Here is a 27,767-nt window from a genome sequence, read left to right on the forward strand (position 1 = left end):
AAAGTAGAATCTTTTAGGGATATTGTGTTTTGTCATAAAGGAGTTAAGGGAGAAATGATCTATTCCCTCCCGAATATCCTCGACTAGTACGTCCCTTCTGTCCAACCATATATTCATATGGACTTCCTGAAGGCACCACGCAACGCTTACTACGGGATGAATGGGGGACGGGTGTGGAGCTATATGAGATCTATGTCTGTTTTTATCCCAAAACTGAAGGGCATCTATTATAATTGGTTGAGTTATTCCAAGTTTGTCTCGATAGTGAGCTGGAATCCATATCAAGTCTGAAAGCTTCATGTGTAATGGTAAGGTGTCCCTCTCCACCTCTTGCCATCTAAGGTTGGAGTCAACAATACTCCATCCCATAATGTGGGATAACCTAGCTGCATCGTGGTACAAAAGGATACTTGGTACCGACAAGCCTCCTTGTTTGACATTTCTTTGTAGCACGTAACCTGAGATCGTAGATCCCCTCCAGATATAGGCCGAAATCATACTTTGTAATCGGTTTATTATCGATCTGGGAATTTGAATAGGAATGCATCGGAATAGGTATGTAAAATTTGGGAGGAACAACATTTTGACCGAAGCTATCCTACCAGACCATGACATTTCAGAATACTCCCATGATTCAAGGGTCTTTTTGAACTCTTGCATTCGGTTGGCAAAATTTCTTTCTATCATTGTGGACAAATTGGGGCTCAGATAGACCCCCAGATGTTTTATGCTATCTTCCATCCATTTAAAGTTGTATCTTCTCTTAATGTCAGACACTACTGGGCCTGGAATTCCAATCGACAAAGCCTCGGTTTTAGACAGGTTCAATTTATAGAAGCTCAGTTCGCCAAACTGTTTGATGACATCCATGAGAGCAGGCAGGGAAGTCTTAGGAGACGTCAGCATAAGAGTGACATCATCCGCGAAGAGTTCGATTTTATGCGTAAAAACCCTCAATTTTATCATTTCTTCTTATGGCTTGAGCTAGGGGTTCTATCGCAAGCGCAAATAATAAGGGTGACAAGGGGCACCCCTGTCTTGTTCCATTTGACACCTGAAATTTTTCAGACTGAAACCCCACACCTCTCACCACCGCCATGGGGCAGGAATATAAAGTTCTCACTGCTTTAATAAACTGCGCCAGAATACCAAAGCTTCCCAGTGTCTCCCATAGATAATCCCACCTCACCCTGTCAAACGCCTTTTCCGCGTCTAAAGACAGGGCGAGGAGGGGAATCTGTCTATTTTTAGCCTCTGACATAACATGGACCAACCTTCTGGTGTTATCCGGTCCCTCGCGACCCGGTATGAAACACACCTGGTCACCGTGTATCAAAGTTGGCACAACTTTAGTCAAGCGATTGGCTAAGATCTTGGAATATAGCTTAGTGTCGACATTTATTAATGAGATGGGTCTATAGCTCCCACACTCTGAAGGGTCTTTGTCCGGTTTTAACAGGGTAACTATATTAGCTTCCAAAAATTCTGGGGATACCGTCCCTAGTGTCATCATCTCGTTGAAAAATCTGTGCAAGATAGGCGTTATTAGATGTTTGAAGGTTTTATAGAATTTCCCCGTGTACCCATCAGGCCCAGGGGCCTTCCCTATCTTAATTTGTTTGATCGCTAATTTAATCTCTTCAATAGATATTTGAGCCTTTAGAAGTTTTGCATCTTCATCAGATAGAGTGGGAAGCTCTAGATTCCCCAGAAAGGAGCCTATTGTCTCTGTCAATGAGATTGAACAATCTTGTGGTACTTGGATATTGTATAGTGAACTATAAAATTTACAAAAGGCTAGTCCAATTTCTTTCGGGGAGGAAACCCTAGAGTCTCCTCTGTTGATAACCACTATACGTTTTTGGGCGGTTCGATTGCGTAATTTTTCGGCTAGTGACGAAGTTGGTTTATTGTTACAGTAATAGAATCTCTGTCTGAATTTATCTAGAGTCCTCTGGACTCTCAGGAGTTCTAAGCATCTAATCTGTTTTTTTAGCGTTTGGATCTGATTAATGATCTCGGCAGAGTAGGTACTAGAGACTTTAAGTTGACAGTTTCTAAGTTTACACGTTAGCTCTGCCAATGTGCCACCACTCTCCCTTTTTGCCTTAGCTGCCAGTTTGATATATAGGCCTCTCATGTAGGCTTTGAGAGTAGACCATAGAATCTGGGTGCTCGTATGGCCATCATCATTCAGTTTCAAACAGTCTGTAATGGCCTCGTCGCTATTTTGTATATCAACTGGTGATTGGATTAGCCAGTCTGCCAATCTCCATGTATATCCCTCATTTGGGATAATTGGTCCCAACTCTAGCATTACAGAGTGGTGATCAGACCAAGAAATCGGGAGAACCTTGGATCCGACAATTTTATCCAAAAGTTTGGCCGAGATAAAAAAGGTGTCTATCCGAGAGAATGACCCATGAGGGTTTGAATAAAAGGTATAGTCGCGCATTGAAGTATTAAACGCCCTCCAGGCATTATATAATTGAAACTGAATCATCACCTTTCGAAATGCATTTGCCTTGGACTGCAAGGTTCTATCTTTTTTAAGTGTAGGAGGTACTAATTTGTCAATGTCAGGATCCCACGTGAGGTTAAAATCTCCACCCACACATAATTCTCCCTGTCTGATAGCTGTGACACGGCTGAGTGTTTTTTTGAGAAATTGTGTCTGTTTAACGTTGGGGACATAAATATTAACCAAGGTAATAAGAATATCGTTTACCTTGCATACGAGGAAAATATATCGCGCCTGAGGATCTAACTCGCTATATATTTCTTCAAAGCTTACTGAGTCCCTGATCAAAATCGCTACACCTCTGGATTTAATGTGGTGGGAGGCTCTGTAGACATGTGAATAGTTATGAAATTTAAAGGCCTCACCCGCTTGGTGTCGCCAATGGGTCTCCTGGATGAAAGCTATATCGATTTTATTCCTTCTGAGCTGGTTAAGTAGGAGACTTCTTTTAGTCGGGGAGTTTAGGCCCTGGGTGTTATGAGTAAGAAACTTTAATCCTGACATCATTATTAGCAATGGAGTCTATGTGTAGAGGAATAGTCCTGGGTAAAAAGGCGAGGTATTGGGGAGGGGAGGGAGAGAGGGAAGAGAGAAAAAAAAAAAAAATTAAAAGAAAGACCAATGTGTTGAAGAGGGCTTCTATCCACTAGTATCCGTTTACCTTAGTGCTTATCTTAGTAGACAATCTTTGGGTTCCATGTAAATAAAAGGGGGATATATAAAGAAAAACTGATAACAATATATTAGTAATTGCGGATAAACACCGCTACTTTGTTCACTTACAGCAAGGCTGAACAATAACTAAGAAGTTTTACTTTGTATAAGCTTTCTAGTTCGTAACTTTAAACTACTTCTTAGCTCATTAGTAGAAAGATATATTGTGGAAGAAAAATAGGAAAGAGGAGAGATAAAGAGAGAGAAAGGAGAATGGGAAAAGAATATGGGGAGATCTAAAGTACAGGGTCTAGGGGTGGAGAGCGCTGTTAATAGAAACCAAAGCGTCTAGTCCCAATTATACTCTCTGTAGCAAATCTGTGTGAAACACCTTATTCCACAGTACTAGGAGATGGATAAAGTACGGGAAGAGAAAGATGAGGAGGAGAAGAGAAATTAGGGGGGCTAAGGAAGAGAAGGTAGAGAAAGGGAAAAGAAGAAAGAAGGGAGAGCAGAGAGAACACGAGTGAAAGAAAAAAAGAAAAAGAGGGGGGGAGGCGGAGACCGCTTATGAACTTTGTTGTGGCGAGCCCGACTGCCCTTTTCAGACAGATAGTCACCCTAAAAATAAGGTCGTGGTTAAGCCAAATTTGTTTATACACACAAGGACCCTAATTTGTGAGGTCTAGTGGGATCTCTCTAATATATAGGTCCGCTAATTTGGGTTTTAATGAAAGATAATGAAAGATAAGGCAAAATATATATAGAAGGGGGAGGAATTGCGTGGAAGTAAACTCTGCAACTGAACTAGCTAAATAAAATAATATTGGTGGAATACAATTCGACAAGTATATTATACTCTCATGTGTTTAGGTGTGCACTTACATTATCAACGTAACAAGCAACATAAACATATAACCATTATTAATAACATACATACTAAGGTCCAATGACGCTGCTAATTAAACCAGCCTGCAATTTTAACCTGGACAAGTCCTCTTCTTATTTTTAAATAGCAAAGAAAAAAAAACCTGTAAAGGAAGGAGAGAGAACAACAAAGCATCACTCAATAAACATAAGTATAAATGGTTAGACCACCTCATAACTTATAAGTCCATGGTGAAGCTGGAATAAGAAAATCACAATGAACCTATAGTACATATGTCTCACACCCTCAAAAAAAATAAAGGGGGGCCAAACGTGGCCTGAACACACACTGCTCAGTCTCTGTGAGGAAAACTGACTTGTCTTCTACTTTGTAGTGCAAAACATCACCACCTATTAGCAACACTCTGTATCCGTGTCTAAATCTCAACACTCATGTGTAAGCAATTTCAATATGATTTGTTGTATAGATCAGAGGTGAGTTCAATCCCCTGAAATAGTAGCTGAAACTTTATCCTGTTGCTTGTTTGGCCTTTTTGACAAGGGTTGCCATTCGGCAGCAGACGGCCTTAAGTCCCTTTGGAGAGTTGGGGCGGGACCTGATCCTTCAGCTTGTTGCCCCAGTCCTAGAGTTGCCAAAAGGCTAGTGCCCTGTTCTAGTGAAGAGATAGCATAGTTCTTATTTTCATGTTGGAAGAAAAGTTTAACTGGGAAAACCCATCTATATTTAATCCCAGCTCTCCTCAATTTAAGGGTGATAGGTGCAAATGATCTTCTTTTTGCTAAGGTGAAAGAAGAGAGGTCGGGGAACAGCTGAATCCCCGGGTATTTTTCTGCAAAAGGTTTATTAGAGAATGAAGCCCTCATCAATCTTTCTTTAAAGGTGAAATAGTGGAGACGTACTATGACATCTCTAGGCAATTCTGAAGCCATTGTTCTCTGCTTGATCGCTCTATGAGCTCTGTCGATTAAAGCGTCTGTGCTCTGGAACGAGCCCAAGAGGTCCTTAAAGAGATTCAATAGATATTCAGGTAGCTCAGTGGGTCCGACATCTTCCTTGATACCTCTTACTCTGATATTGTTCTGTCTGGACCTGTCTTCATTGTCAGCTATCTTAGTTTCTAGATCACTGATAATCTCTGCCAAAGATTGGGCATATGCTAGCACATTAGCCTGGTCCACTGCCATATCTTCCTGTTTCCTCTCCAGAGCTTCTGACCTTTCGTTCTGAATGTTTAAGTCTCTTCTTAAATCCACAGAGTTCCTAATTTCACTTCTGAGGGAGGAATAGTGGGTGTCGATTTTAGATGACAGTGCATTAATTTAGTCCAAAACTTTGGAGTCAGAGTGAGATGGTTTTCCTTTAGAGAGGTTGTCTGCTTCATGCATCTCTTTATAAGAGGCACGAGAGTCTCTGGATTCTTCATCGGAACCCTCTCTGTCAGATAGAATTCTGTTATTGAAATGGTCCGCGACCGTGCGTTTAGGGCCTTCTCCTAATCTTTGCTGGTGTTTTTTCTTATTGGAGTGAGCCATTTTGGGCTAGTAGTCGAAAAACTTCCTGTGAAGAAGATTATAATACAGTAGAAAAGAACAGTTTGCTCAGCACCCTTCTTTATATCTAGTGTTGCTGTAGTTGCTTAGAGATTCCACATCTCCCCCCACTTAGGAGTTTAGTGTGAGGACATGATTTGGGCTGTGTGTTGTATCAATTCTGATAAAATATCTTTTAGAGGTGTGGGGATATCACCTCCCCATGTGCCAGTGATACTTCTTCAATACAAAGTTGACATAAGGCGCTACACCTCGGGGACCATGTCCTCACTGGACCAAGACGGGAAAGTGAGAGTGGGTATGACCTGCTGCGACGTTACACAGCAGGAAAGGGGAGAGGTGAGCGCCCCACTTGATTGGATTATAGTTGAGAAGCAGGGTCAATATAGCAGTACAGGCTTTACAGATCCTCAGATTAAAAGGAGGCTCCTGTGTGACCAGGCTAAACCACACTGTATTAGTGAAACAGGGGGGGGGGGAAGAGCTCAGGAGAAGAGCAATATAGACACCTGAGTAATTGCCTTTGAAAAGGTGTTTTAGATATGAAGGGATTTACTAAAGTCTCATATGTTAACAGTCTCAGCTAGAACTTGTATAGGCTTTACTCAGCCCCACTCCCCCTGTATTTAAATTGTTTGCTGCACCTTCTTCCCAGTGTGTTAATAAAATACTTTATTCGACTTGACAACTGAAATGGTGTATTATATAAGTTCTGTGGTTGGGGCTCCAAACCACTGTCTCAATCCTGGTAAAGCAGAAACACTGAATGATATATGGCCCTTTAAAGTCTTGATGTAACTGTTTTGCGCCTTTAAAATAGCAGGAAAGTGACTTGCTGTAATATACAAAACATGCATCAGAGGTACGGCCCCAGTATATATAAAATGGGCATTAGTAGGAACTTTGTTATTATAAGAGCATCAGCCCTAGATAACAGTACATGGGTGAGATAAGATCCGAAGGGTTTTTGAATGAGACTATTGTGGCAAATTCCCCTAGAGAGAGAGACAAGTTATCTGCGCAACAGGGCACCTAAAATGGCGGAGTTTTGCGCCAAAAGTAAGCAGTGTGTTTAAATGCCTCTCTGCTTATTTACAGTTAATATGTTGGTATCTCTGCTTGTATGATACGATCCGTTGTAGCCCCAGCCTTTAAATATTATAAATAGGTCATATGCCGTGCTCCGGTGTTGCCTCCTGCATGTTATGTGGCCAAAGTCTAAAACCAGCTCTTTGTGTGCTGTTTACTAAATATAGCCCTTAAATGTTTAAGACTCCTTGCCCACCGGAGCTTCTATTGTATGGGCTTACCTGGAGAGAAGATCCCCTCCACTTCACCGACACTTGCCGCTGTGCTCTGAAGCTGATCTCAACAAGCCGGGACCTCCCGGAACAGAGCCCGATTGAATGGCTCGCAGGTCAGACAGGTCCAGGGCAGGTAATCCCCGGAGCGGGTCCCCGACCCTCCGGGTATGTAGCAGACACTTGTGTTATAGGGCTGTGTCTCCGATATGTCCGGGTGGTATCTCTATGGAGTTGCGGCGGGTTCAGAGGAAGTTTCGTTTCCGATCTCCAGCTCGATCTACAAATTGGGCTCTCAAACCCCACAGTGTCTCTCCCACTAGTTAGTAGCCAGAGTCCAGTTAATATCACTTTAGTTTAGGACTTTTAATGCTTTCCAACAGACCGGTAGCTTAGAGCTCTTCCACTACACATCCTCTTCATTCGGCGGTTAGCTCCGCCCCCATGGTGAGTATTTTTATTTGTATTTAATTGAGGTCCAAGTCGAGGCATACAACAATACATGTCAATACAAGAAAAATATAAAGAAAATTTGTCTTGATGCATACAGTTTGAAAAAGAAAATATACATTCCAGATTAATGTGACATATTTCAAGGATATTAATATACATATTTCTTGCCAGTTGAACTATATACTCTCTACATGATATCTGAGGCCACTTTTGGACCTCCTAGTAATATTAGAAATGTAAACTACAGAGGGTAATTTTGAAAAGGAGGAGACCACTCTTGGGGGCCTATCTATCAAGCTCCAAAAGAAGCTTGACGGCCCGTGTTTCTGGCGAGTCTTCAGACTCGCAAGAAACAGCAGTTATGAAGCAGCGGTCACAAAGACCGCTGCTCCATAACCCTGTCTGCCTGCTCTTAGCAGGCGGACAGGAATCGCAACAATTCAACCCGATCGAGTACGATCGAGTTGATTAACACCCCCTGCTTTCGGCCCATTGGCCGCGAGTCTGCAGGGGGCGGCGTTCTCCGCATTCAGCGATGTCTTGCGGACCTGATCCGCACTGTCGGATCAGGTCCGCAAGACATTTCTTAAATATGCCTCATGGGTCTCAAATGGTGGACCTTATTTTACTTTTCATGAAGGTTTAGATATTAAACTCTTGTATGAAAACATTACCTACCCAAACTAGTGGAGATCACAAAGGCACATACAGGGCATATTTGGAAATCTCACCATCAATAACATAACTTGTGATAAATATGAACAATCAAAAGATAGGGGTCAGCATGATACACCACGCAGACTGTACATGCTAGAAAATAAACCTAATGGCCCACGTAGCATCTTGTCAAAATATAAATAAACTATCAAAAAATAAAATATGCAATAGGTCATTTATATATTGTCTTATACAATGAGTAAGGGACCTGTATTACTTCTTGACGCAAAATATTAGGATGTTTATTTATTAGTGGGATTACATGGGAGAGATACTGTGCAGAGAAATGACTTCTCTAAAAAATCTTATAGCTATGTCCAAAGCTAGTGATTATTAGGGCCACTAAGCACAGATAGTAACTAACAAGTGGCATGTATCTAAATAAAGTAAGGTATTTAGAAGAATTTAATATTTTTGGGGGGGCACAAATATCAAATCTGACTCCGCTGCAATAGTGCTCTGGAATATCATGTCGTCCCGGTCACTGATGACACGATAGGTGATATATAACAAATTATAGAGAGTATGTCAAATACTAAGTGCTGTGTTAGAAGTGCGCTTGGGATTTGTCGTTATCGACTGCTCCAGGTCTTACTCATATGTGATGACGATTATATTCTCTAAAAACTGAACCATATGGTATATGCAAGTGAATTGCCAACTATGTCAAGCCAAATAGCAGTAAAGAGGGGTATGAGTTCCTCATAGAAATCATGATAGTTTAGGAGCTAAGAGGATATAAAGACTGTTACACATAAGACAATTAGATATTTACATACTAGATTATTAGAGCTGCAAATCTTCCTATATATACATATCAGCTTACTCATTAGGGTGAAATACACATCGTGCAAGCACAATATAACCACAGATATCCCTTCAGTCACACCGCACCAAGATCATCTTCCACAACAGAACTTATCCCTATATCCAGACAGACGACTCCTCAATAGACAGACGGTAATACACAAACACCTGAAACACCGGACAAAAACATAACAGTGAAACAGAAATCCGGACTTTGGCTTGTTGTATATGCGTATGATATAGTAGTCCAACACGTTTATATACATGGGCTTATTTTAAAGAGTTTAGTATGCTTAACACTGTGTCACTATTTCAATTTGTGATCTGCAACACATAATTCCACATTCGTTTGCTTATTACTTGATATACCCTTGGAGCTACATAGGTTCTAATGATGCACCCAATGCAACTCTTATTTAACAGATACCTTAACTTCCATATTGTGTTAAACTACTTTTGTGTGTTTCCTGTTGGGGTTTTTGGGGGGCCCTAAGAGAATACCTTTCTTATTTAAATTGAAATGGAATCTCCTGTAACCATGGCGTAGTGCCTCCTAAATGTCGAGCAGATGCACTGCAAGAGTCTCCATCATGGCCAGCTGCCGAGGTCACGAGCGGGGAAAAAAATAAAGACAATTTCATAGCAATAAAATAGGAATTACGTTCCAATGAAGAACTGATTTACTGTTGGCACACACATGTTTTGTTGTAAAAAAAAAGAAAATACCCATGTACATATATAACATATCAATAGTATACAAACCTAACGTAGGTATGATTATATGCAACAAGCTATGTTAACAAGGTCCGGATAGATTTATTGAGACACCCTCTCATGCCCTCAAAAAGCTGTCCAATCCTCTTACATAGTAAGAACAAATATTTTGGACACATTCTTGCGAGTTGAGTATTATAAGTGTGAACAGTTTTGGGGCATGCATCTTCATAAGAAAATTGATTATGAAAAGGTTATATTTTAATAGATGCATCTCTTTATTTTATGTTTATGTGTTAAATGTTATCCCCTAGACCCTGGTTAAAACACTCTAAAAGGTCCATGAGAGACCCATATCATTGAACCTCGGGAAGGAAAAAATAAGGAATATTATTTTTCAATGTATAAACAAGACCAGACATGAAAAAACAAAACAAAACAGAATAACATATAACTGTTTAGTTGAACAAAGCCCATAAGTAATCTCATAAACATATGAAAACACTTACAGGCATAGTAGGTGAGCACATATAATCATACGAGCCTAACTCTCGAAATATAAGGCGTGGGAATTATATGGGGGGTATTAACATGATAAAGACATGTAGCTATAGTTAGTTAGGTGATATTGTAGACCCGACATATATTCCCATGTAACAAAGTTAGACCTAGCATGTAGCAGTATACAAGGATTCTGGGAATGTGCACAATTAAAGTTAGATACCCTAATGGGCCTGTGAATAGTCAACATAAATGAGTTCATATTAACCCCCATCCTTCAAAAATAAATACGTTAAGTTGGTATCAGCGGCACTTGCTGGAGGAATCCGCAGTACAGGTGAGTCCTGAAGAATGATGTGCAGCATCCTCCGTCAAGCAGATAAGGATGATTACTTAGCTTTATCCCACTCCGGATCTTTGAAGTGTGCATGAGTCAGGATATACAGGGTTACCAAGGATGAGTCCAAGACCGAACATATGTGGAAGGAGATCTGTCATTTGTTTCCCTCTATATAGTATGCTCAGCAAAGGTTGCACAGGTGGTTTAATACAGCCTTCTCCGTTACCACATAATTGGGCTTAAAGCTGCAGTATGCTTAGAGGTGAACCCCACGATGTGTCCTTGTGGGTATCTACAGGAACTAGCTCATCAACTTGTAGAGTAGCAGAGAGTGGTTTTACTGTATGCAGCCCAGATTGTAGTGCTTGTTCTGTCGGTCGGTCAGCTATGGTGATAGACCTGACATCTCTTTGTAAGGCTGTTTTGCTGGTGTCATTCGACATGTGTAGTGAGTCAGCTTCTCTACAGGGATCCACAAGAGTTTCTTTACATGGGTATGTATCCCGAGTAAGTGCGACACACTCCCTTAATCAGGTGGGTTACTGCTTGTGATGTGCTGGAAAGCCGTTACCAGCGATCGCTCTAGTTTAGTGAAATGATTTTCCAGGATCAGGAGCAGCTCTTTTTCCCATGTGGCCGCCATCTGTACAATCTCTTCAAGGGAGCAACTCACCACAAGTCAGAGACAGCAAACGATAGTGATATTGGATGGTGCTGGTTAGATGATAGTGTCTTGGGTAGGTAATCTCTGTAAGGATTAAAGGCACACAATGGGCAAAATTTATCAAGCCCCGAAAAAATGCGCCTAAAAAGTCGCGATTATTTTCGCAATAGTTCGCAATGTGTGAATTCAAAAATGTCGCCAGTATTTATCAAAATTCTAGAGACATTTTTGGGGCAAAACTTTTTTGCGATGTCAAGCGAATGGCTGATCCTAGTTTTCTTGCGAAAATGTAATTTTCACTTTATTTATCAATCTTAATTTTAGACACCAATAAATGGTTTATTGTTTTAATCAAGTGATTGTTTAAAAGAATGCTATTTCTTATATATTAAAGTTAGTTTTATTTTGCCCCTTCTTTGGCTCTCTTTCATTAAGGAAGGTTGCCCGTTTTTTGGAGCTCATCTTCGTTCTTTTTAATACACTCATTTCAATTGCACTTAAATTATTTTACTTTTTTATAATATATTTATTATTATTCAGGATCTGCGCCTTGTTGTGGGCAATTTCTAACCCTAGATAAAGCAAGTAAAAGACATATTTCCATTTTCCCTCCAGACAAACAACAATATTGCTCTTTATTTTTCACTCCTCGCAACCTACAAATTGGCGAGATTAAAAGCAGTGAATATTACATGCACCACTTTTCATAAATATATGAGAACTGCGAATATATACGGGCATTTTAAAATGCCAATAGAGATTAATACAAGAATTAGGCATTTCCAGACAACTTATTCGCATATACTTAAGACTTGCGAATGTTATGAGTCAATTTGTTCGCACATATGAAAAGTTGCGACTTTATTGGCGCATAACCTTTCATAAATATGGTGATATCATTTGTGAGGTTTTTTTTGACGACAAATGTGAGAATATTCTTGATAAATCTTGCCCAATGTGTTTCATAACGACATGGCTCTAAAGTACCCTTCCAGAGGGGGGGGGGGGATAAAGTGCAGGCCAAGATCCTAAAGTGGCTCCGAGTGCTGATGCCAGCAGCCAATTCCTTCAGTATTGGGCTCAAAAGATGTGTCTTCTATAGGATATCTCAGATCTATTAATTTATGTTATGTTTAGCACCTTCAAAATACACTAGCTGAGAGATATTGTTGGGAAGCTGGAGCAGCATGCAGTTATGCATCTGAACATGGACGCTGCCCCGAGTAATTTATTTTTATTATTATAAAGTTTTTTGTTTTTTTGGTCTTTATTTCTTTACTTATAACGTTAACTGTGGAGTGGTTATTGGTTGTGAGGGGATTGCATGATGGAGTGTTTTTCAATGGAGTGGGTAATATGGAGGGTATAAATGTCATGATTTGGAAGTTTCTTGTGGGGGTTACTTGAGATGCAGAGGTTCCAGGCCATAAAGTTAGGGCTAATTGCAGAGAGTGAGTTCAGGACAGCATGGTAAGGGTTAATTGAAATGGGGATTTTGGACATCATATTTGCGGTGGGGGAATTTGTGTTGGTGCCATTAGGTCTAATTGCTTTTGGGGGTGTTCAGGATATTGCAGTTAGGGTTAAAAGCTAAAAAGTTAAATACAGTTCTGATTTTAGAAATTGGTGTTTACGTTTATTTTTAATGCATGAACATAAAAAAAACAGCGCTAGAGAGTGATACTAGAGAACACACACACTTGCTGTATGTTTTGTTTATCACTTGTTTGTTTTTTTTTGTTAGTACATTACATTTGATTTTTGAGACTTCTGTAGTGAATATATTTTTTAGAGTAATCTATTTATTGTACTGGAGCACTCTATTTGCATAGACTTATTAGGTTTATTTGTGTTTTGGGGTTCAATACAATTTTATTTAGAGTGTGTGTTGTGGGGATCAGTTATTTTTGGTCTTCTACATTGTGTTTAAAAGACCATTAAATACAATACAGTTGCACAATCCACAAATACACAATAAAAATACAATACAATAGCACGGATAACTCACTCAAATTATCAGTAGATTTTTTTCTGATTAGTTTCAAAGATATATGGTGAGGAAGAAACAAAACGATGAATCCCAAAAGGTAGAAGTCCATTAATTTATTGGAACTAAGCCTTAATGAACAGTAAGGTGCTCCCTATTTCCTGACGCGTTTTGCACATGCATACATGCGTACATCCGCTTCATCAGAGACTATAAAGTTTCAAAGATAGCTTCAATTTTCCTGCCCACTGTATTTGTTTTATTACAGCAAACAGCCAATTACAGATTCATATATACTGCTGTTGTATACACTGTTGGAGCTGGTGTCTTAGAAAGTGTGTATATAAAAAGACTGAGCACAAATTGATAATGGAAGTCATTTAAAAACTTGTTTAAATTTGCATACTCAAGCTAAATAATAATTAATTTTGACTTTAGTGTCCCTTAAAAAACAGGAACAGCAGGAATTAATCCCCTCTGATGGTGTCACCCCCGTCGCGCTGCAACTCCCTACAGTGCCTGACTGGACATCAGTGGAAACCAACGGAGGAGAAGTTAAATTACAATCTCCATACACACGTTGCATAGTACTGTGCAACTTGAATAGCTAGATTTATTTTTAACTCCCCCCGCCCGGCATTCTGCTCTGAGAAAGATGCTTCCATTCTAAAGCCAGCAGAGCTTGGTACAGTCTTGGCTTGAAATAGTGGAATTAAAGTATATAAAAAAAGAAAATATAAAAAAAAAAATCTCTTTTATATTTAATTTATTTTCTTCCCATTACCTGTCTCTTTGTAGTAGTTTTCCTAATTCCTTCAGATGGACTTACATCACTGTTTGTCTTCCTCCTCTCTATCTTCTTTTTTTTAAATTAAATATTAATTCTTTTTCATTCTAATAATTTTCCAGCGCACAAAGCCATTACACCTGAATTCCAGTAATTGCCATCTAGCAGATCAGCCATATCCCACCAGTATTATAGTAATTGCCAGTAACACCAGTCGTGGTTAGCTCACATCCATATTGAGAGCTTTCTGATATAAACTTAATTTATGACTCCAATGTCTGTCCATGATCATTAGTAGTTTTGAATAATTCCTAACTGGGGAGGTAACTTGGAAGTCTTGTGGTCATTTTAAACATAATTCTTTTTTTCCCACTTTCTGCCTCTCTGTTTCCAGCTCAAAAGGTGGCATTCACCCTACATCTGTCATTTGGAAGTATTCTCTCAGTTCTTTCATTCAGTTAGTTAATTCCAAAAAAGAATTCTTAAAAATGTGTACATATATACATAGGCCTCTATTTACCAAGGGCCCGATCCGATATAAATCGTCGCCCGCAAAAGCCGGTGACGCCAATATTTGTGCGGGTTTGGTATCCTATATACGGCATAACTTAGACATTACGCTCGTATATTTCTGCCTTCGCCCGTCGTTTGTTGGCCCATAGACTGACATACAAAACACACGCAGTTTGGTATCCAATATACGGCGTAAGTACTTACGCGCACAGATTTCAGAAAATCTACTCCATTCTCATCTCGCCACAAATTTCAGCCGCAGGAACCCTTGCACTGACTTAGAAACCAACGTAACTCTCTGAAGGCCTAACAAGTGCATATCAGCAGCTAGATCACAAATAGTTAACCTCTTCAAAGCATTTATTATTCCTGCCCCTGCAAGTTTGTCAAGCCAATCACAAAGGGGTGCATCATGGGGCACAAGGGGTCATCATGGGGCAAAAGGGGTGCATCATGCGGCACAAGGGGTCATCATGGGGCACAAGGGGTGCTGGAAGCCCTACAATCCCCTGTTGTTATGTCTACACATGCTGATTCTATAGTTGCTGCTGAGGTCCATGGTGATGGTGCTGCCCCTGCTGCAGCTGGTCATCGAATTACATACTGCGGAGTTCCACTGCATATAAGTGAAACTACTGCATCCCACCCCCATTCCCTTAACCACCCTAATTACTGAAAATATATCATTAGTTCAATTCATGTTTTGGTCACTATGATTTATTGACTATCATTTCGAGGAATGAAAATGGATGTTCATACCTTATGTTCACACCTTCTGTAAAAAAAATTATTATTTAGATATATATACCCATGTGCAGGGATAGGCAAGGTGTCCTTCACTAAAAGTCTTTACCTTAGAAAATGTCCGCCACAGCCTTGGCTCGTGCCTATCCCTGCACATGGGTCAATTTCTATTGGATGTGAGAAACCTTGATTTACATCTTAAAAGTGAATATCACTATATGTACCCTTCATACACAACTATGTGATGTGGTTTAGAGAACATGAATATGTCATAAACATGATGATATTACCTTTTCTGGGCCATTTCCACACAGGCCTTATTATATTTTTCAAAGATATTAGTGTACTAAAACACCCCTCACATGGATGTGGATGACAATTATATGGTAAATAATAGCGGACAAGATTTAGGGTGAAATATAACAATTATTTTTTTTTTAGGCTTCTTAGATGAGGGGGCTGAGGGGCCTGGAGTGGGTCTCCTGCCTCTCCTGGGTTGTGTGGATTCAGAGGATCCTGCAGGAGTGCTGGCCACAGATGAGAGACTGGAGGCAATGTCCTGCTGGTGTGTGAAATGCTCCACCAACACACCCAGCAGTTGGTTTTGTTCCCTCCATCTGTTGTCACTCTAAATCTGCATGTTCGAAATAACTCTCAGCATCTGAGATTGGTTCTGGACGATACCACTTAAAGATGCTGCCATGTCCCGTTGCAGCTCATGGAACGCTGTAGTAAAGTCTGTTGGCTCCTGTAAAACCTGCGTTGGTCTCTCTGCATTCTCTCGCAGGTTGATGTGAGCCTCTCGCAGGTTGATGTTTGCCTCCTCTGTAGGGCAATGTATTCGTCGCCCATGGCGGAAGTCAGAGGATCTATAGGCTCTTCCCCAGCAGGGACTCTAGGCGCAGGTTCACCTCTATCTGCTCTTTCAACTTCAATATCCTCAGCTGCTGGTGCTGCCTGAGCGATTACAGCTGCTGGTGCTGCCTGAGGGATTACAGCTGCTGGTGCTGCCTGAGGGATCATGACAGCTCTATGCTCCTCCTCAGATGCTGGAGCGCTTCCAATCGAAGCAGATGGTGGAGATCTCCGGATGGACTGGTAGTCCCATTGCCGGGTGGTGTGCACCCACTCAGCCTGGTGGTATAATCCCTGACTGGCCTGATATTGTTGGGGGGGGGTAAAGGCATCTACCCTTCGGGGCTGACTTGGCTCCCCCTCCAAGCCAAAGGAATAGTCCTCCGGCCAGGGCTCCTGCCAGGTATCCTCTTGCAATGCTGGCGGCATGACCTCTGTATTGTCAATAGAGGCAGTCCATCCCAGCTCATGTCTGGGAGCATACTCTTGTTGGACTGTCTGGACCGGTGGTCGAGGTGGAGAAATTCTTTGTGGCGGTGGTGGAGGTGGATGCATGGGCGTTTGCACCCTGGTGACTGGAGGTTCTGTGGAGGAGTCAAATGATGAGAGGGATTAGTACAGTCAGATATATATCCATGTGGGCATACAATGTACATGCTAGGGCCTATACACATTCTCATGTCACACTCTATAACATGCATGTGCACATTGAGATTTGTGATATGAGGGTTTTTAATATGCAAAGTATACATGTATGTGTTTTATACAATAGTTCTGTGTACATGTCAGTGATGGTGAAAATGTGTTCTTTAAGTGACACTATGGTTGTGATGACTATAGTGTCCATTTACTGAAAACTCTACATGTGGCTTGTGGCCTGTGTTACTCTGAGACATGTTAGTATTTCACTATTCTACCTCATATCATGAATTTCAATGGACTTTAAACCCATTTTTATTCTTTCATGATTCAGCTAGAGCATGCAATTTTAAACAACTTTGTAATTTACTTCCATTACCGAATTTGCTTCATTCTCTTGATATTCTTAGCTGAAAAGCATATCTAGATAGGCTCAGAAGCTGCTGATTGGTGGCTGCACATCAATGCCTCGTGTGATTGCCTCACCCATGTGCATTGATATTTAATAAACAAAGAATAACAAAATAATGAAGGAAATTAGATAATAGAAGTAAATTGGGATGTTTTTTAAAACTGTATTCTCTATATGAATAATGAAATAAAAAGATTTGCTTTCATGTCCCTTTAATGTGAAATCTAATTGTAGATGTTTTTATTAGTAGGCCAAATACCATGCTCCTCATTGTGTACATGAATGTGTGACATTATAGGATGTTATATCTCAAATACATATAATACTGGTGGTGTGTGGGATGTTACTCACCAGCATGCTGCGCTGATGTTGCAATCCCTGAGTCACGAGCCCCTGGAAGTCCACGGACTGCTGTGACGCTCAGGGACCTACGAATCCGCTCCTGCCACTCATTATATTCTGCCTCCTGGTGAGGCCCACCTCCTGTTGCCCTCTGGGACATTGCTTCTTGGCCCATCTTCTCCTAGACTCTCCTCTTACAATCGTTCCACCGTTTCATTAGGCCATCCACAGTCCTCCTCTGCTGGGACACACCATTAACTGCCTCCTCCACCTTCAGCCAGGCATCTTTACGCCTACGGGCAACTCCTTTGCCCTTCTCTTGGCCAAAGAGGGCGGTATGGTTCTCCAGGACGGCATGGACTAGAGCGAGGTCTTCAGCAAAGGTGAAGTTGGGGCACCTCACACGCTCCTCGTCCTGGGCTGCCTGGCTCCCTCCCTGGGATGTCCCTGGTGTGGGTTCCTCCCTATCCTCTCCCTCCTCCCCCCTTCTATCCCCATGTGCACCCTCTATCCCTCTTCTACTGTGTGTGCCTGGCCTTGGGGCAACCCCACACCCATCCTTCCTTCTAAGTCTCCCTCTCCCCACCCCACTGACTCCCTGACGGGGACCCTGCTGCTCTTCCTGACCATAATCCTCTCCCTGCAACTCCCCTTCCCTCCTCCCCCCGCCCTAGCTCTCCCTGACATCCTCACACTACACACACTCACACACTCACTCCCACTTCAATCACACACAATCACAACCAAACACTCAGCCTTTCACACTGTAAAAGATAAATAAAATGTGTAAGGTGTTATAAAAAAAAAGTGTTGTGTATTTTGTATATGTGTGTATGCAAAATGTGTACAATATGTAAAAAAGTAACAGTAATGTACAAGCTTAACAAATCCACCAAATCCGACCTAACTAAATATAAGCAATGCGCCTCTCTCTCTATTCTAATCACTTTCTCCTACTCACTGTATTGTGCTGTAGCTCCAAGAACCAACCAAACACACTAAAGAAAATGGCGGCTGCGCAGGGGTTTAAGTATGATTTTTGAATGTCGTAATTACGTGGCGCATCTTTTAGAACTGTCGGTTAGATTCGACGATTCGTTGCCTAATTTGCATAAAACTACACTTTATTGAGAGTTTACGTGAACAAAATCCTGGCGTAAGTACTTGCAACGACTAAAATGTGTATTTGCGCACATTTTAGCTGATCGCCGGTTTTTCCTACTTACGCCAGTTTAGCATCTGACGGCGCAGTATATTGGATAGGTTGAGTTGCGAGGTGAAATTACGGGCGGCGCTGGTTCCCTCGCTTGTGCCGAAAACTACGCTGTATATCGGATCGCGCCCCAAGCCGTCAACTTACCTGCATTCGACGGCACAAATACGCTCGCCTAAGTTCGCCTAACATCGCTGCCGCGGACCTGAATACGTTCTCCAAAGTTACCAAAAAAGCTGTCAAAAAGCCGCGCACCAAGTACGGGGCGATGAGCAGCGGACTGTTGTTAACTAACAGTCATCGATCTCGCTGCTCTTCTGCTTTTTTTCAGCTTTCTTGGTACCCTGTCACTAAGCACCCACACTATACTATACTGTTTACCCCCTAAACCGCCACTCCCGGACCCCGCCGCAACTAAATAAATTGTTTAACCCCTAAACCACCGCTCCCGGAGCCCACCGCAACTCTAATAAATGTATTAACCCCTAAACTGCCGCTTACGGAGCCCATGCCACCTACATTATACATATTAACCCCTAATCTTCCGCACCCTATACCTCTGCCACCTACATAAATTTATTAACCCCTATCCTGCCGCTCCTGGACCCCGCCGCAACTAAATAAAGTGTTTAACCCCTAAACCGCCGCTCCCGGACCCTGCCGCAACTAAATAAATTATTTAACCCCTAAACCGCCGCTCCCGGACCCTGCTGCCACCTACATTATATTTATTAACCCCTAATCTGCCCCCCTACACCGCCGCCACCTACATTATATTTATTAACCCCTAATCTGCCCTCCCTACACCGCCGCCACTATATTAAATGTATTAACCCCTAAACCTAAGTCTAACACTAACTATTCTATTAACTATTTAATAACTTCCTAGTTAAAATAAATACAAAAGTACCTGTAAAATAAAACCTAACCTAAGTTACAATTACACCTAACACTACACTATAATTAAATTAATTACCTACATTAACTACAATTAACTAAAATTAAATAAAATTATCTAAAGTACAAAAAACCCCACTAAATTAAAGAAAATAATAAAATAATTACATTTCAAGGGACGCCATCTTGGATGACGTCATTTAAAGGAACCGTCATTCAGTCATCGGATGTCGTTGGAAGAGGATGCTCCGCGTTGGATGTCTTGAAGATGGACCTGCTCCGTGCCGGATGGATGAAGATAGAAGATGCCGCCTGGATGAAGACTTCTGCCCGTCTGGAAGACCACTTCGCCCGGCTTCGTGGAGGACTTCGGCCCGGTTGGGTGAAGACTTCTCAAGGTAGGGTGATCTTCCAGGGGTTAGTGTTAGGTTTTAATAAGGGGGGGTTGGGTGTGTGGGTGGTGGGTTTTAATGTTGGTGGGGGGGGTATTGTACTTTTTTTTACAGGTAAAAGAGCTGATTACTTTGGGGCAATGCCCCGCAAAAGGCCCTTTTAAGGGCTATTCATAATTTAGTATAGGGTAGGGCTTTTTATTATTTTGGGGGGCTTTTTTAGTTTATTAGGGGAATTAGATTAGGTGTAATTAGTTTAAAAACAAATTGTAATTATTTTATTATTTTCTGTAATTTAGTGTTTGGTTTTTTTGTACTTTAGATAATTTTATTTAATTTTAGTTAATTGTAGTTAATGTAGGCAATTAATTTAATTATAGTGCAGTGTTAGGTGTAATTGTAACTTAGGTTAGGTTTTATTTTACAGGTACTTTTGTATTTATTTTAACTAGGAAGTTATTAAATAGTTAATAACTATTTACTAACTATTGTACCTAGTTAAAATAAATACAAAGTTGCCTGTAAAATAAAAATAAATCCTAAGCTTTCTACAATGTATTTATTAGTTATATTGTAGCTATCTTAGGGTTTATTTTATAGGTAAGTATTTAGTTTTAAATAGGAATAATTTATTTCGATTTGGTTAAATTATATTTAAGTTAGTGGGTGTTAGACTTAGGGGTTAATACATTTAATATAGTGGTGGCGGTGTAGGGGTGGGCAGATTAGGGGTTAATAAATATAATGTAGTTGGCGGCGGTGTAGGGGGGCAGATTAGGGGTTAATAAATATAATGTAGGTGGCGGTGGTGTAGGGGGGCAGATTAGGGGTTAATAAATATAATGTAGGTGGCGGCGGTATAGGGGGGGGCAGATTAGGGGTGTTTAGACTCGGGGTACATGTTTGGGGTGTTAGGTGTAGACATTACCATAGGAATTAATGGGATATCGGGCAGCATCGAACATGAGCTCTCGCTGCTTTCCAACTCCCATTGATTCCAGGGCGGCGGATTGAAAACCAGGTACGCTGGGCCGGAAAAGTGCCGAACTTTTGATAGCTAGCAAAAGTAGTCAGATAGTGCCGAACTTGCGTTCGGAACATCTGTAGTGACGTAAGCATCGATCTGTGTCGGACTGAGTCTGGCAGATCGTATGTTACGTCACTGAATTCTACTTTTGCCGGTCTGTAGGGTTTGATAACTAAGTCGCCACAAATACGCTGCTGAATTCCAGCATATTTGTGGTTGACAGCTTGATAAATAGAGGCCATAATGTAAACTTAGCTATGGTTATACTAGTTATGTACAGTATGTGTGTGTATAAAAAAATCATGTTTGTGGTCCACAGGATTCAAAATTATGAGTTTAGTGGTCCCTGAGGTCCGAAAGGTTGGCGACCCCTGGTTTAGTGCATTAAAAAACAGTTGTATGTCAGTTAAAGCAATTGTACAACTGCTTTAAAGGACTTGCTGTGCAAGAGGAGTGGATCCAGCTATTTAGACTGCCACACATAATAGTGACAAACCTTACAATTTTGCAAATAAAAGTTATATTGCATTTTATAAACGGGATCTTTGGCTAATCTCCACATAGACCCCACCAAAAGGACAGATGATCCCTTTACCTTCACTCCCAGCACAAATGATAAGCTTAATATTTATTTCCAGCATTCATCAAGAAATGACCCAGCACAGAGAGCAATCTCAGCAATCTTTGTTTTTGAGCATTATTTTGCAATTCAGGTGTCTCTCCTTCATATCCAAACTCAGCAAAGAGATAAAAAAAACTCTCAAGAAAAAAATTGCCTTTTTAAAAGTGTTTGAGGGACCTCGCTTTACTAGCGAGACATATTAGATCATCTCGCCAGAGTAGCGAGGTTTAGAACATCAGGCCCTCAAACAGAGCAAATCATTTTTTTAACGTTTCCATTTTACTTCTATTATCAAATTTGCTTTGTTCCCATGTTATTCTTTGTTAAAGGCATACCTAGGTAGGTGTCTGGATTACTACATAGCAGGAAATAGTGCTGCCATATAATGTTCCAGACACGTGCACGCTCCTAAGATTATGTCCCTTCTTTTCAACAAAAGATACCAAGAGAACGAAGAAAATTTGATAATAAAAGTAAAGTATAAAGCTGTTTACAACTGCAAGCTCTATCTGAATCATGAGAGAGAAAAAAATGGGGTTTCATGTCCCTTTAAAAGATGGACTTAATTTTCATGATGACAGTAGTACAGAACCTAACTGAATTCATTTTATATTTTTGTTTATCACCAATATAATAACCACATAAGTTCAATATTTGGCTAATCTGAATACATGTAGCATTAATTTTTGTTTCCATTGGCATTTTTGATTATCTTCTAATCAGAATTATAATAGGCAGCTGAAAGGCACATTAAAGTCAAAATTAAACTTTCATGGTACATATAGATCAGTGTTTCTCTACAACAGTACATAAGTACCTGATTTTAATATTATTATCGGTTATTTGTAGAGCGCCAACAGATTCTGCAGCGCAATAAACATAGGAAGTATACAAGGTAGCAATTATAAGGATCAAATGGGTAGAGGGCCCTGCCAAGAGTCTCACTGTTGTAGTCAGCACTTGTTAAGGTGAGCTGCAAACAGTTGGGCTCTTAGGCTTACATGCTAAGGGGGTTCATGGCGGATAGCAATGGAGGAGAGGAACTGGTATTAGGAAAGTTTAGTGTAGGTTGTATGCATCCCTGATCAGTAGAGTCTTTAGGGAGCACTTGAAGCTTTCAAAACTAGGGGAGAGTCTTGTGGAGCGAGGCAGAGAGTTCCACAAGATTTACATTATACTGAAATAATCAACTGATGACTGAGAGCCGTTTAGTAACCATGGCTACTGATCTGCTGATTATTTCCCCTGTGATGCAGTTCAGATATCATGAAAATCTGATCTGCTAGGGGTTACTTGATTATTGGTGTTAAGAACCACTGATATAGAGCATGCATTATTAACATATTTTTAAATTTTCTGTTACCAAATTGTTATACACACACATGCCCCTGCAATAATAAAATGCAATAACCCCTTAAGCCTATTGAACGTAGGTGCTACATCACAGGATACTTTGTCCAGTGTACCCTGTTGACGTAGTTCCTACATCCAACCTTCTGCCTTATGCCGCTGTCCCTTGCTTTTAGCTTTGACAGCTGAGACTGCAGCCAGAGGCAGAAAGCAGATCACAGATGCAGACAGTGACACTCTGTGTGAGGGGGGCGGTGCATCTCAGAAAGGGGGATGGTTCCATACCTTAAAAAAAATTGTTTGGTGAGGGAAGGGGGGGGGGGGGGCACTACACTACAGAAACAGGTGAGGGAGGGGACGCTAAATTTTTTTTTTTTTTTTTAAATGCCCGAAAACTAAATACTGGCAGACTGTCCGCCAGTACCTAAGATGGAGGGCTTCAGTGAGAAACCCAAAGTTTAGGAAAAAGTTAAGTTTTAATATGATCGCATTTGGCAGGGAAACGGTATCATGAAATTATATAATGGCCCAAATTGGGCCTAGATTAATACCTTGGGTTGTCTACTAAAATACAGAGTTTTGATAGGTAAATATAAAAAAACAGAATTTATGCTTACCTGATAAATTACTTTCTCCAACGGTGTGTCCGGTCCACGGCGTCATCCTTACTTGTGGGATATTCTCTTCCCCAACAGGAAATGGCAAAGAGCCCAGCAAAGCTGGTCACATGATCCCTCCTAGGCTCCGCCTACCCCAGTCATTCGACCGACGTAAAGGAGGAATATGCATAGGAGAAATCATATGATACCGTGGTGACTGTAGTTAGAGAAAATAATTCATCAGACCTGATTAAAAAAACCAGGGCGGGCCGTGGACCGGACACACCGTTGGAGAAAGTAATTTATCAGGTAAGCATAAATTCTGTTTTCTCCAACATAGGTGTGTCCGGTCCACGGCGTCATCCTTACTTGTGGGAACCAATACCAAAGCTTTAGGACACGGATGATGGGAGGGAGCAAATCAGGTCACCTAGATGGAAGGCACCACGGCTTGCAAAACCTTTCTCCCAAAAATAGCCTCAGAAGAAGCAAAAGTATCAAATTTGTAAAATTTGGTAAAAGTGTGCAGTGAAGACCAAGTCGCTGCCTTACATATCTGATCAACAGAAGCCTCGTTCTTGAAGGCCCATGTGGAAGCCACAGCCCTAGTGGAGTGAGCTGTGATTCTTTCAGGAGGCTGCCGTCCGGCAGTCTCATAAGCCAATCGGATGATGCTTTTAAGCCAAAAAGAGAGAGAGGTAGAAGTTGCTTTTTGACCTCTCCTTTTACCAGAATAAACAACAAACAAAGAAGATGTTTGTCTGAAATCCTTTGTAGCCTCTAAATAGAATTTTAGAGCACGAACTACATCCAAATTGTGTAACAAACGTTCCTTCTTTGAAACTGGATTCGGACACAAAGAAGGCACAACTATCTCCTGGTTAATGTTTTTGTTAGAAACAACTTTCGGAAGAAAACCAGGTTTAGTACGCAAAACCACCTTATCTGCATGGAACACCAGATAAGGAGGAGAACACTGCAGAGCAGATAACTCTGAAACTCTTCTAGCAGAAGAAATTGCAACCAAAAACAAAACTTTCCAAGATAGTAACTTAATATCTACGGAATGTAAGGGTTCAAATGGAACCCCTTGAAGAACTGAAAGAACTAAATTGAGACTCCAAGGAGGAGTCAAAGGTTTGTAAACAGGCTTGATTCTAACCAGAGCCTGAACAAAAGCTTGAACATCTGGCACAGCTGCCAGTTTTTTGTGAAGTAAAACAGATAAAGCAGAAATCTGTCCCTTCAAAGAACTTGCAGATAATCCTTTCTCCAAACCCTCCTGTAGAAAGGATAGAATCTTAGGAATTTTTATCTTGTTCCATGGGAATCCTTTAGATTCACACCAACAAATATACTTTTTCCATATTTTATGGTAAATTTTCCTAGTTACAGGCTTTCTAGCCTGAACAAGAGTATCAATGACAGAATCTGAAAACCCACGCTTTGATAAAATCAAGCGTTCCATCTCCAAGCAGTCAGTTGGAGTGAAGCCAGATTCGGATGTTCGAATGGACCTTGAACAAGAAGGTCCTGTCTCAAAGGTAGCTTCCATGGTGGAGCCGATGACATATTCACCAGGTCTGCATACCAAGTTCTGCGTGGCCACGCAGGAGCTATCAAGATCACCGAAGCCCTCTCCTGATTGATCCTGGCTACCAGCCTGGGAATGAGAGGGAACGGTGGGAATACATAAGCTAGGTTGAAGGTCCAAGGCGCTATCAGTGCATCTACTAGAGTCGCCCTGGGATCCCTGGATCTGGACCCGTAGCAAGGAACCTTGAAGTTCTGACGAGACGCCATCAGGTCCATGTCTGGAATGCCCCATAATTGAGTTATCTGGGCAAAGATTTCCGGATGGAGTTCCCACTCCCCCGGATGGAAAGTCTGACGACTCAGAAAATCCGCTTCCCAATTTTCCACTCCTGGGATGTGGATTGCAGACAAGTGGCAGGAGTGATTCTCCGCCCATTGAATTATTTTGGTCACTTCCTCCATCGCCAGCGAACTCCTTGTTCCCCCCTGATGGTTGATATCCAGAATGTTTATCGGGAGAAGAGATTCTTCCCGAGACCATAGACCCTGAGCTTTCAGGGGTTCTCAGACCGCGCCCCAGCCCACCAGACTGGCGTCGGTCGTGACAATGACCCACTCTGGTCTGCGGAAGCTCATTCCCTGTGACAGGTTGTCCAGGTTCAGCCACCAACGGAGTGAATCTCTGGTTCTTTGATCTACTTGGATCGTCAGAGACAAGTCTGTATAATCCCCATTCCACTGTCTGAGCATGCACAGTTGTAATGGTCTTAGATGAATTTGTGCAAAAGGAACTATGTCCATTGCCGCAACCATCAAACCTATTACTTCCATGCACTGCGCTATGGAAGGAAGAAGAACAGAATGAAGTACTTGACAAAAGCTTAGAAGTTTTGATTTTCTGGCCTCTGTCAGAAAAATCTTCATTTCTAAGGAGTCTATTATTGTTCCCAAGAAGGGAACTCTTGTTGACGGGGACAGAGAACTTTTTTCTATGTTCACTTTCCACCCGTGAGATCTGAGAAAGGCTAGGACAATGTCCGTATGAGCCTTTGCTTTTGACAGAGACGACGCTTGAATCAGTATGTCGTCCAAGTAAGGTACTACTGCAATGCCCCTTGGTCTTAGCACCGCTAGAAGGGACCCTAGTACCTTTGTGAAAATCCTTGGAGCAGTGGCTAATCCGAATGGAAGTGCCACAAACTGGTAATGCTTGTCCAGAAAGGCGAACCTTAGGAACTGATGATGTTCCTTGTGGATAGGAATATGTAGGTACGCATCCTTTAAATCCACCGTGGTCATGAATTGACCTTCCTGGATGGTAGGAAGAATTGTTCGAATGGTTTCCATCTTGAACGATGGAACCCTGAGAAATTTGTTTAGAATCTTGAGATCTAAAATTGGTCTGAATGTTCCTTCTTTTTTGGGAACTATGAACAGATTGGAGTAAAACCCCATCCCTTGTTCTCCTAATGGAACAGGATGAATCACTCCCATTCTTAACAGGTCTTCTACACAATGTAAGAATGCTTTTTATTTGGTTTGAAGACAATTGAGACCTGTGGAACCTCCCCCTTGGGGGTAGTTCCTTGAATTCCAGGAGATAACCTTGAGAAACTATTTCTAGCGCCCAAGGATCCTGAACATCTCTTGCCCAAGCCTGAGCAAAGAGAGAGAGTCTGCCCCCCACCAGATCCGGTCCCGGATCGGGGGCCAACACTTCATGCTGTTTTAGTAGCAGTGGCAGGTTTCTTGGCCTGCTTACCCTTGTTCCAGCCTTGCATCGGTCTCCAGGCTGGTTTGGTTTGAGAACTATTACCCTCTTGCTTAGAGGGTGTAGAATTTGAGGCTGGTCCGTTTCTACGAAAGGGACGAAAATTTAAACACCAAAAAACTCTTAGCCATCTCCGTGGAGATGTTGCCTGTGCAACGGCAAAGAGAATGACTGGGGTAGGCGGAGCCTAGGAGGGATCATGTGACCAGCTTTGCTGGGCTCTTTGCCATTTCCTGTTGGGGAAGAGAATATCCCACAAGTAAGGATGACGCCGTGGACCGGACACACCTATGTTGGAGAAATAAAGGCTCTATTTCTGTGTAAATGGGGTGATAGTAAAAAAATGCTAAAAATTCAGTGATACTTTGGGTAAATGTTCTTCTAAAATTCCTGGGCCTGAAGGGGTTAAGTGCCAGGAGTTTGAGAAATGTTTTTGACTGCTGAAAGCCAGGCAAATTGAGATTTTGCTATGTATCCATTTGAACTTTCCTTTGGGAAAATATATATTGTTTTTTTTTCCATTAATTCCGTTTTCATATGGTAGCTTTTTAAACTCCTTTTATTATAATGTATCCTTAAGAATTATTATTTTAACTTTTTTCTCTGCTTTGCAGGGATGAGTTGTCTCAGCTGCCATTCACAACAATGTGCATCAAGGAGAGCCTGAGACTGCATCCTCCTGTGACAGCAGTGTTCAGACGCTGTACCGAGGACATAAAATTGCCTGATGGCAAAGTCATTCCCAAAGGTACATACCAAGTTCATAATTGTCATATAATGAAATGCATTCTTACAAATAGGACCAGATTAGAAGTGGCGTGCTATTTAGCGCTTTCACTCACACACAAGCACTGCTAGATGTAACCTTTTAATGTGCACAAATTTAGTTGAAAGTAAAATGTTTGCGAGCAAAACCCAATGCGCGCTAACTTCAGGACTTCGGATATCGCAACTGCACTATCGTCTTCAT

The 27,767-nt window shown here is 41.4% G+C and overlaps 1 protein-coding gene across 1 annotated transcript in view; it reads left to right on the forward strand.

Moving 5' to 3' along the window:
- The window catches only part of LOC128644295 (ultra-long-chain fatty acid omega-hydroxylase-like), a gene marked incomplete at both ends in the record, with an annotated part of 61,534 nt that extends 33,989 nt beyond the window's left edge, over positions 1-27,545 (forward strand). The window contains one exon of the mRNA XM_053696962.1: positions 27,412-27,545. Coding sequence (XP_053552937.1) covers positions 27,412-27,545 — 134 coding nt within the window. The remainder of the gene's footprint in view (positions 1-27,411) is intronic.
- Positions 27,546-27,767: the final 222 nt, after the last annotated feature.

This window comes from Bombina bombina, unplaced genomic scaffold (genome assembly GCF_027579735.1).
Source record: "Bombina bombina isolate aBomBom1 unplaced genomic scaffold, aBomBom1.pri scaffold_1338, whole genome shotgun sequence".
Taxonomy (NCBI): Eukaryota; Metazoa; Chordata; class Amphibia; order Anura; family Bombinatoridae; genus Bombina; species Bombina bombina.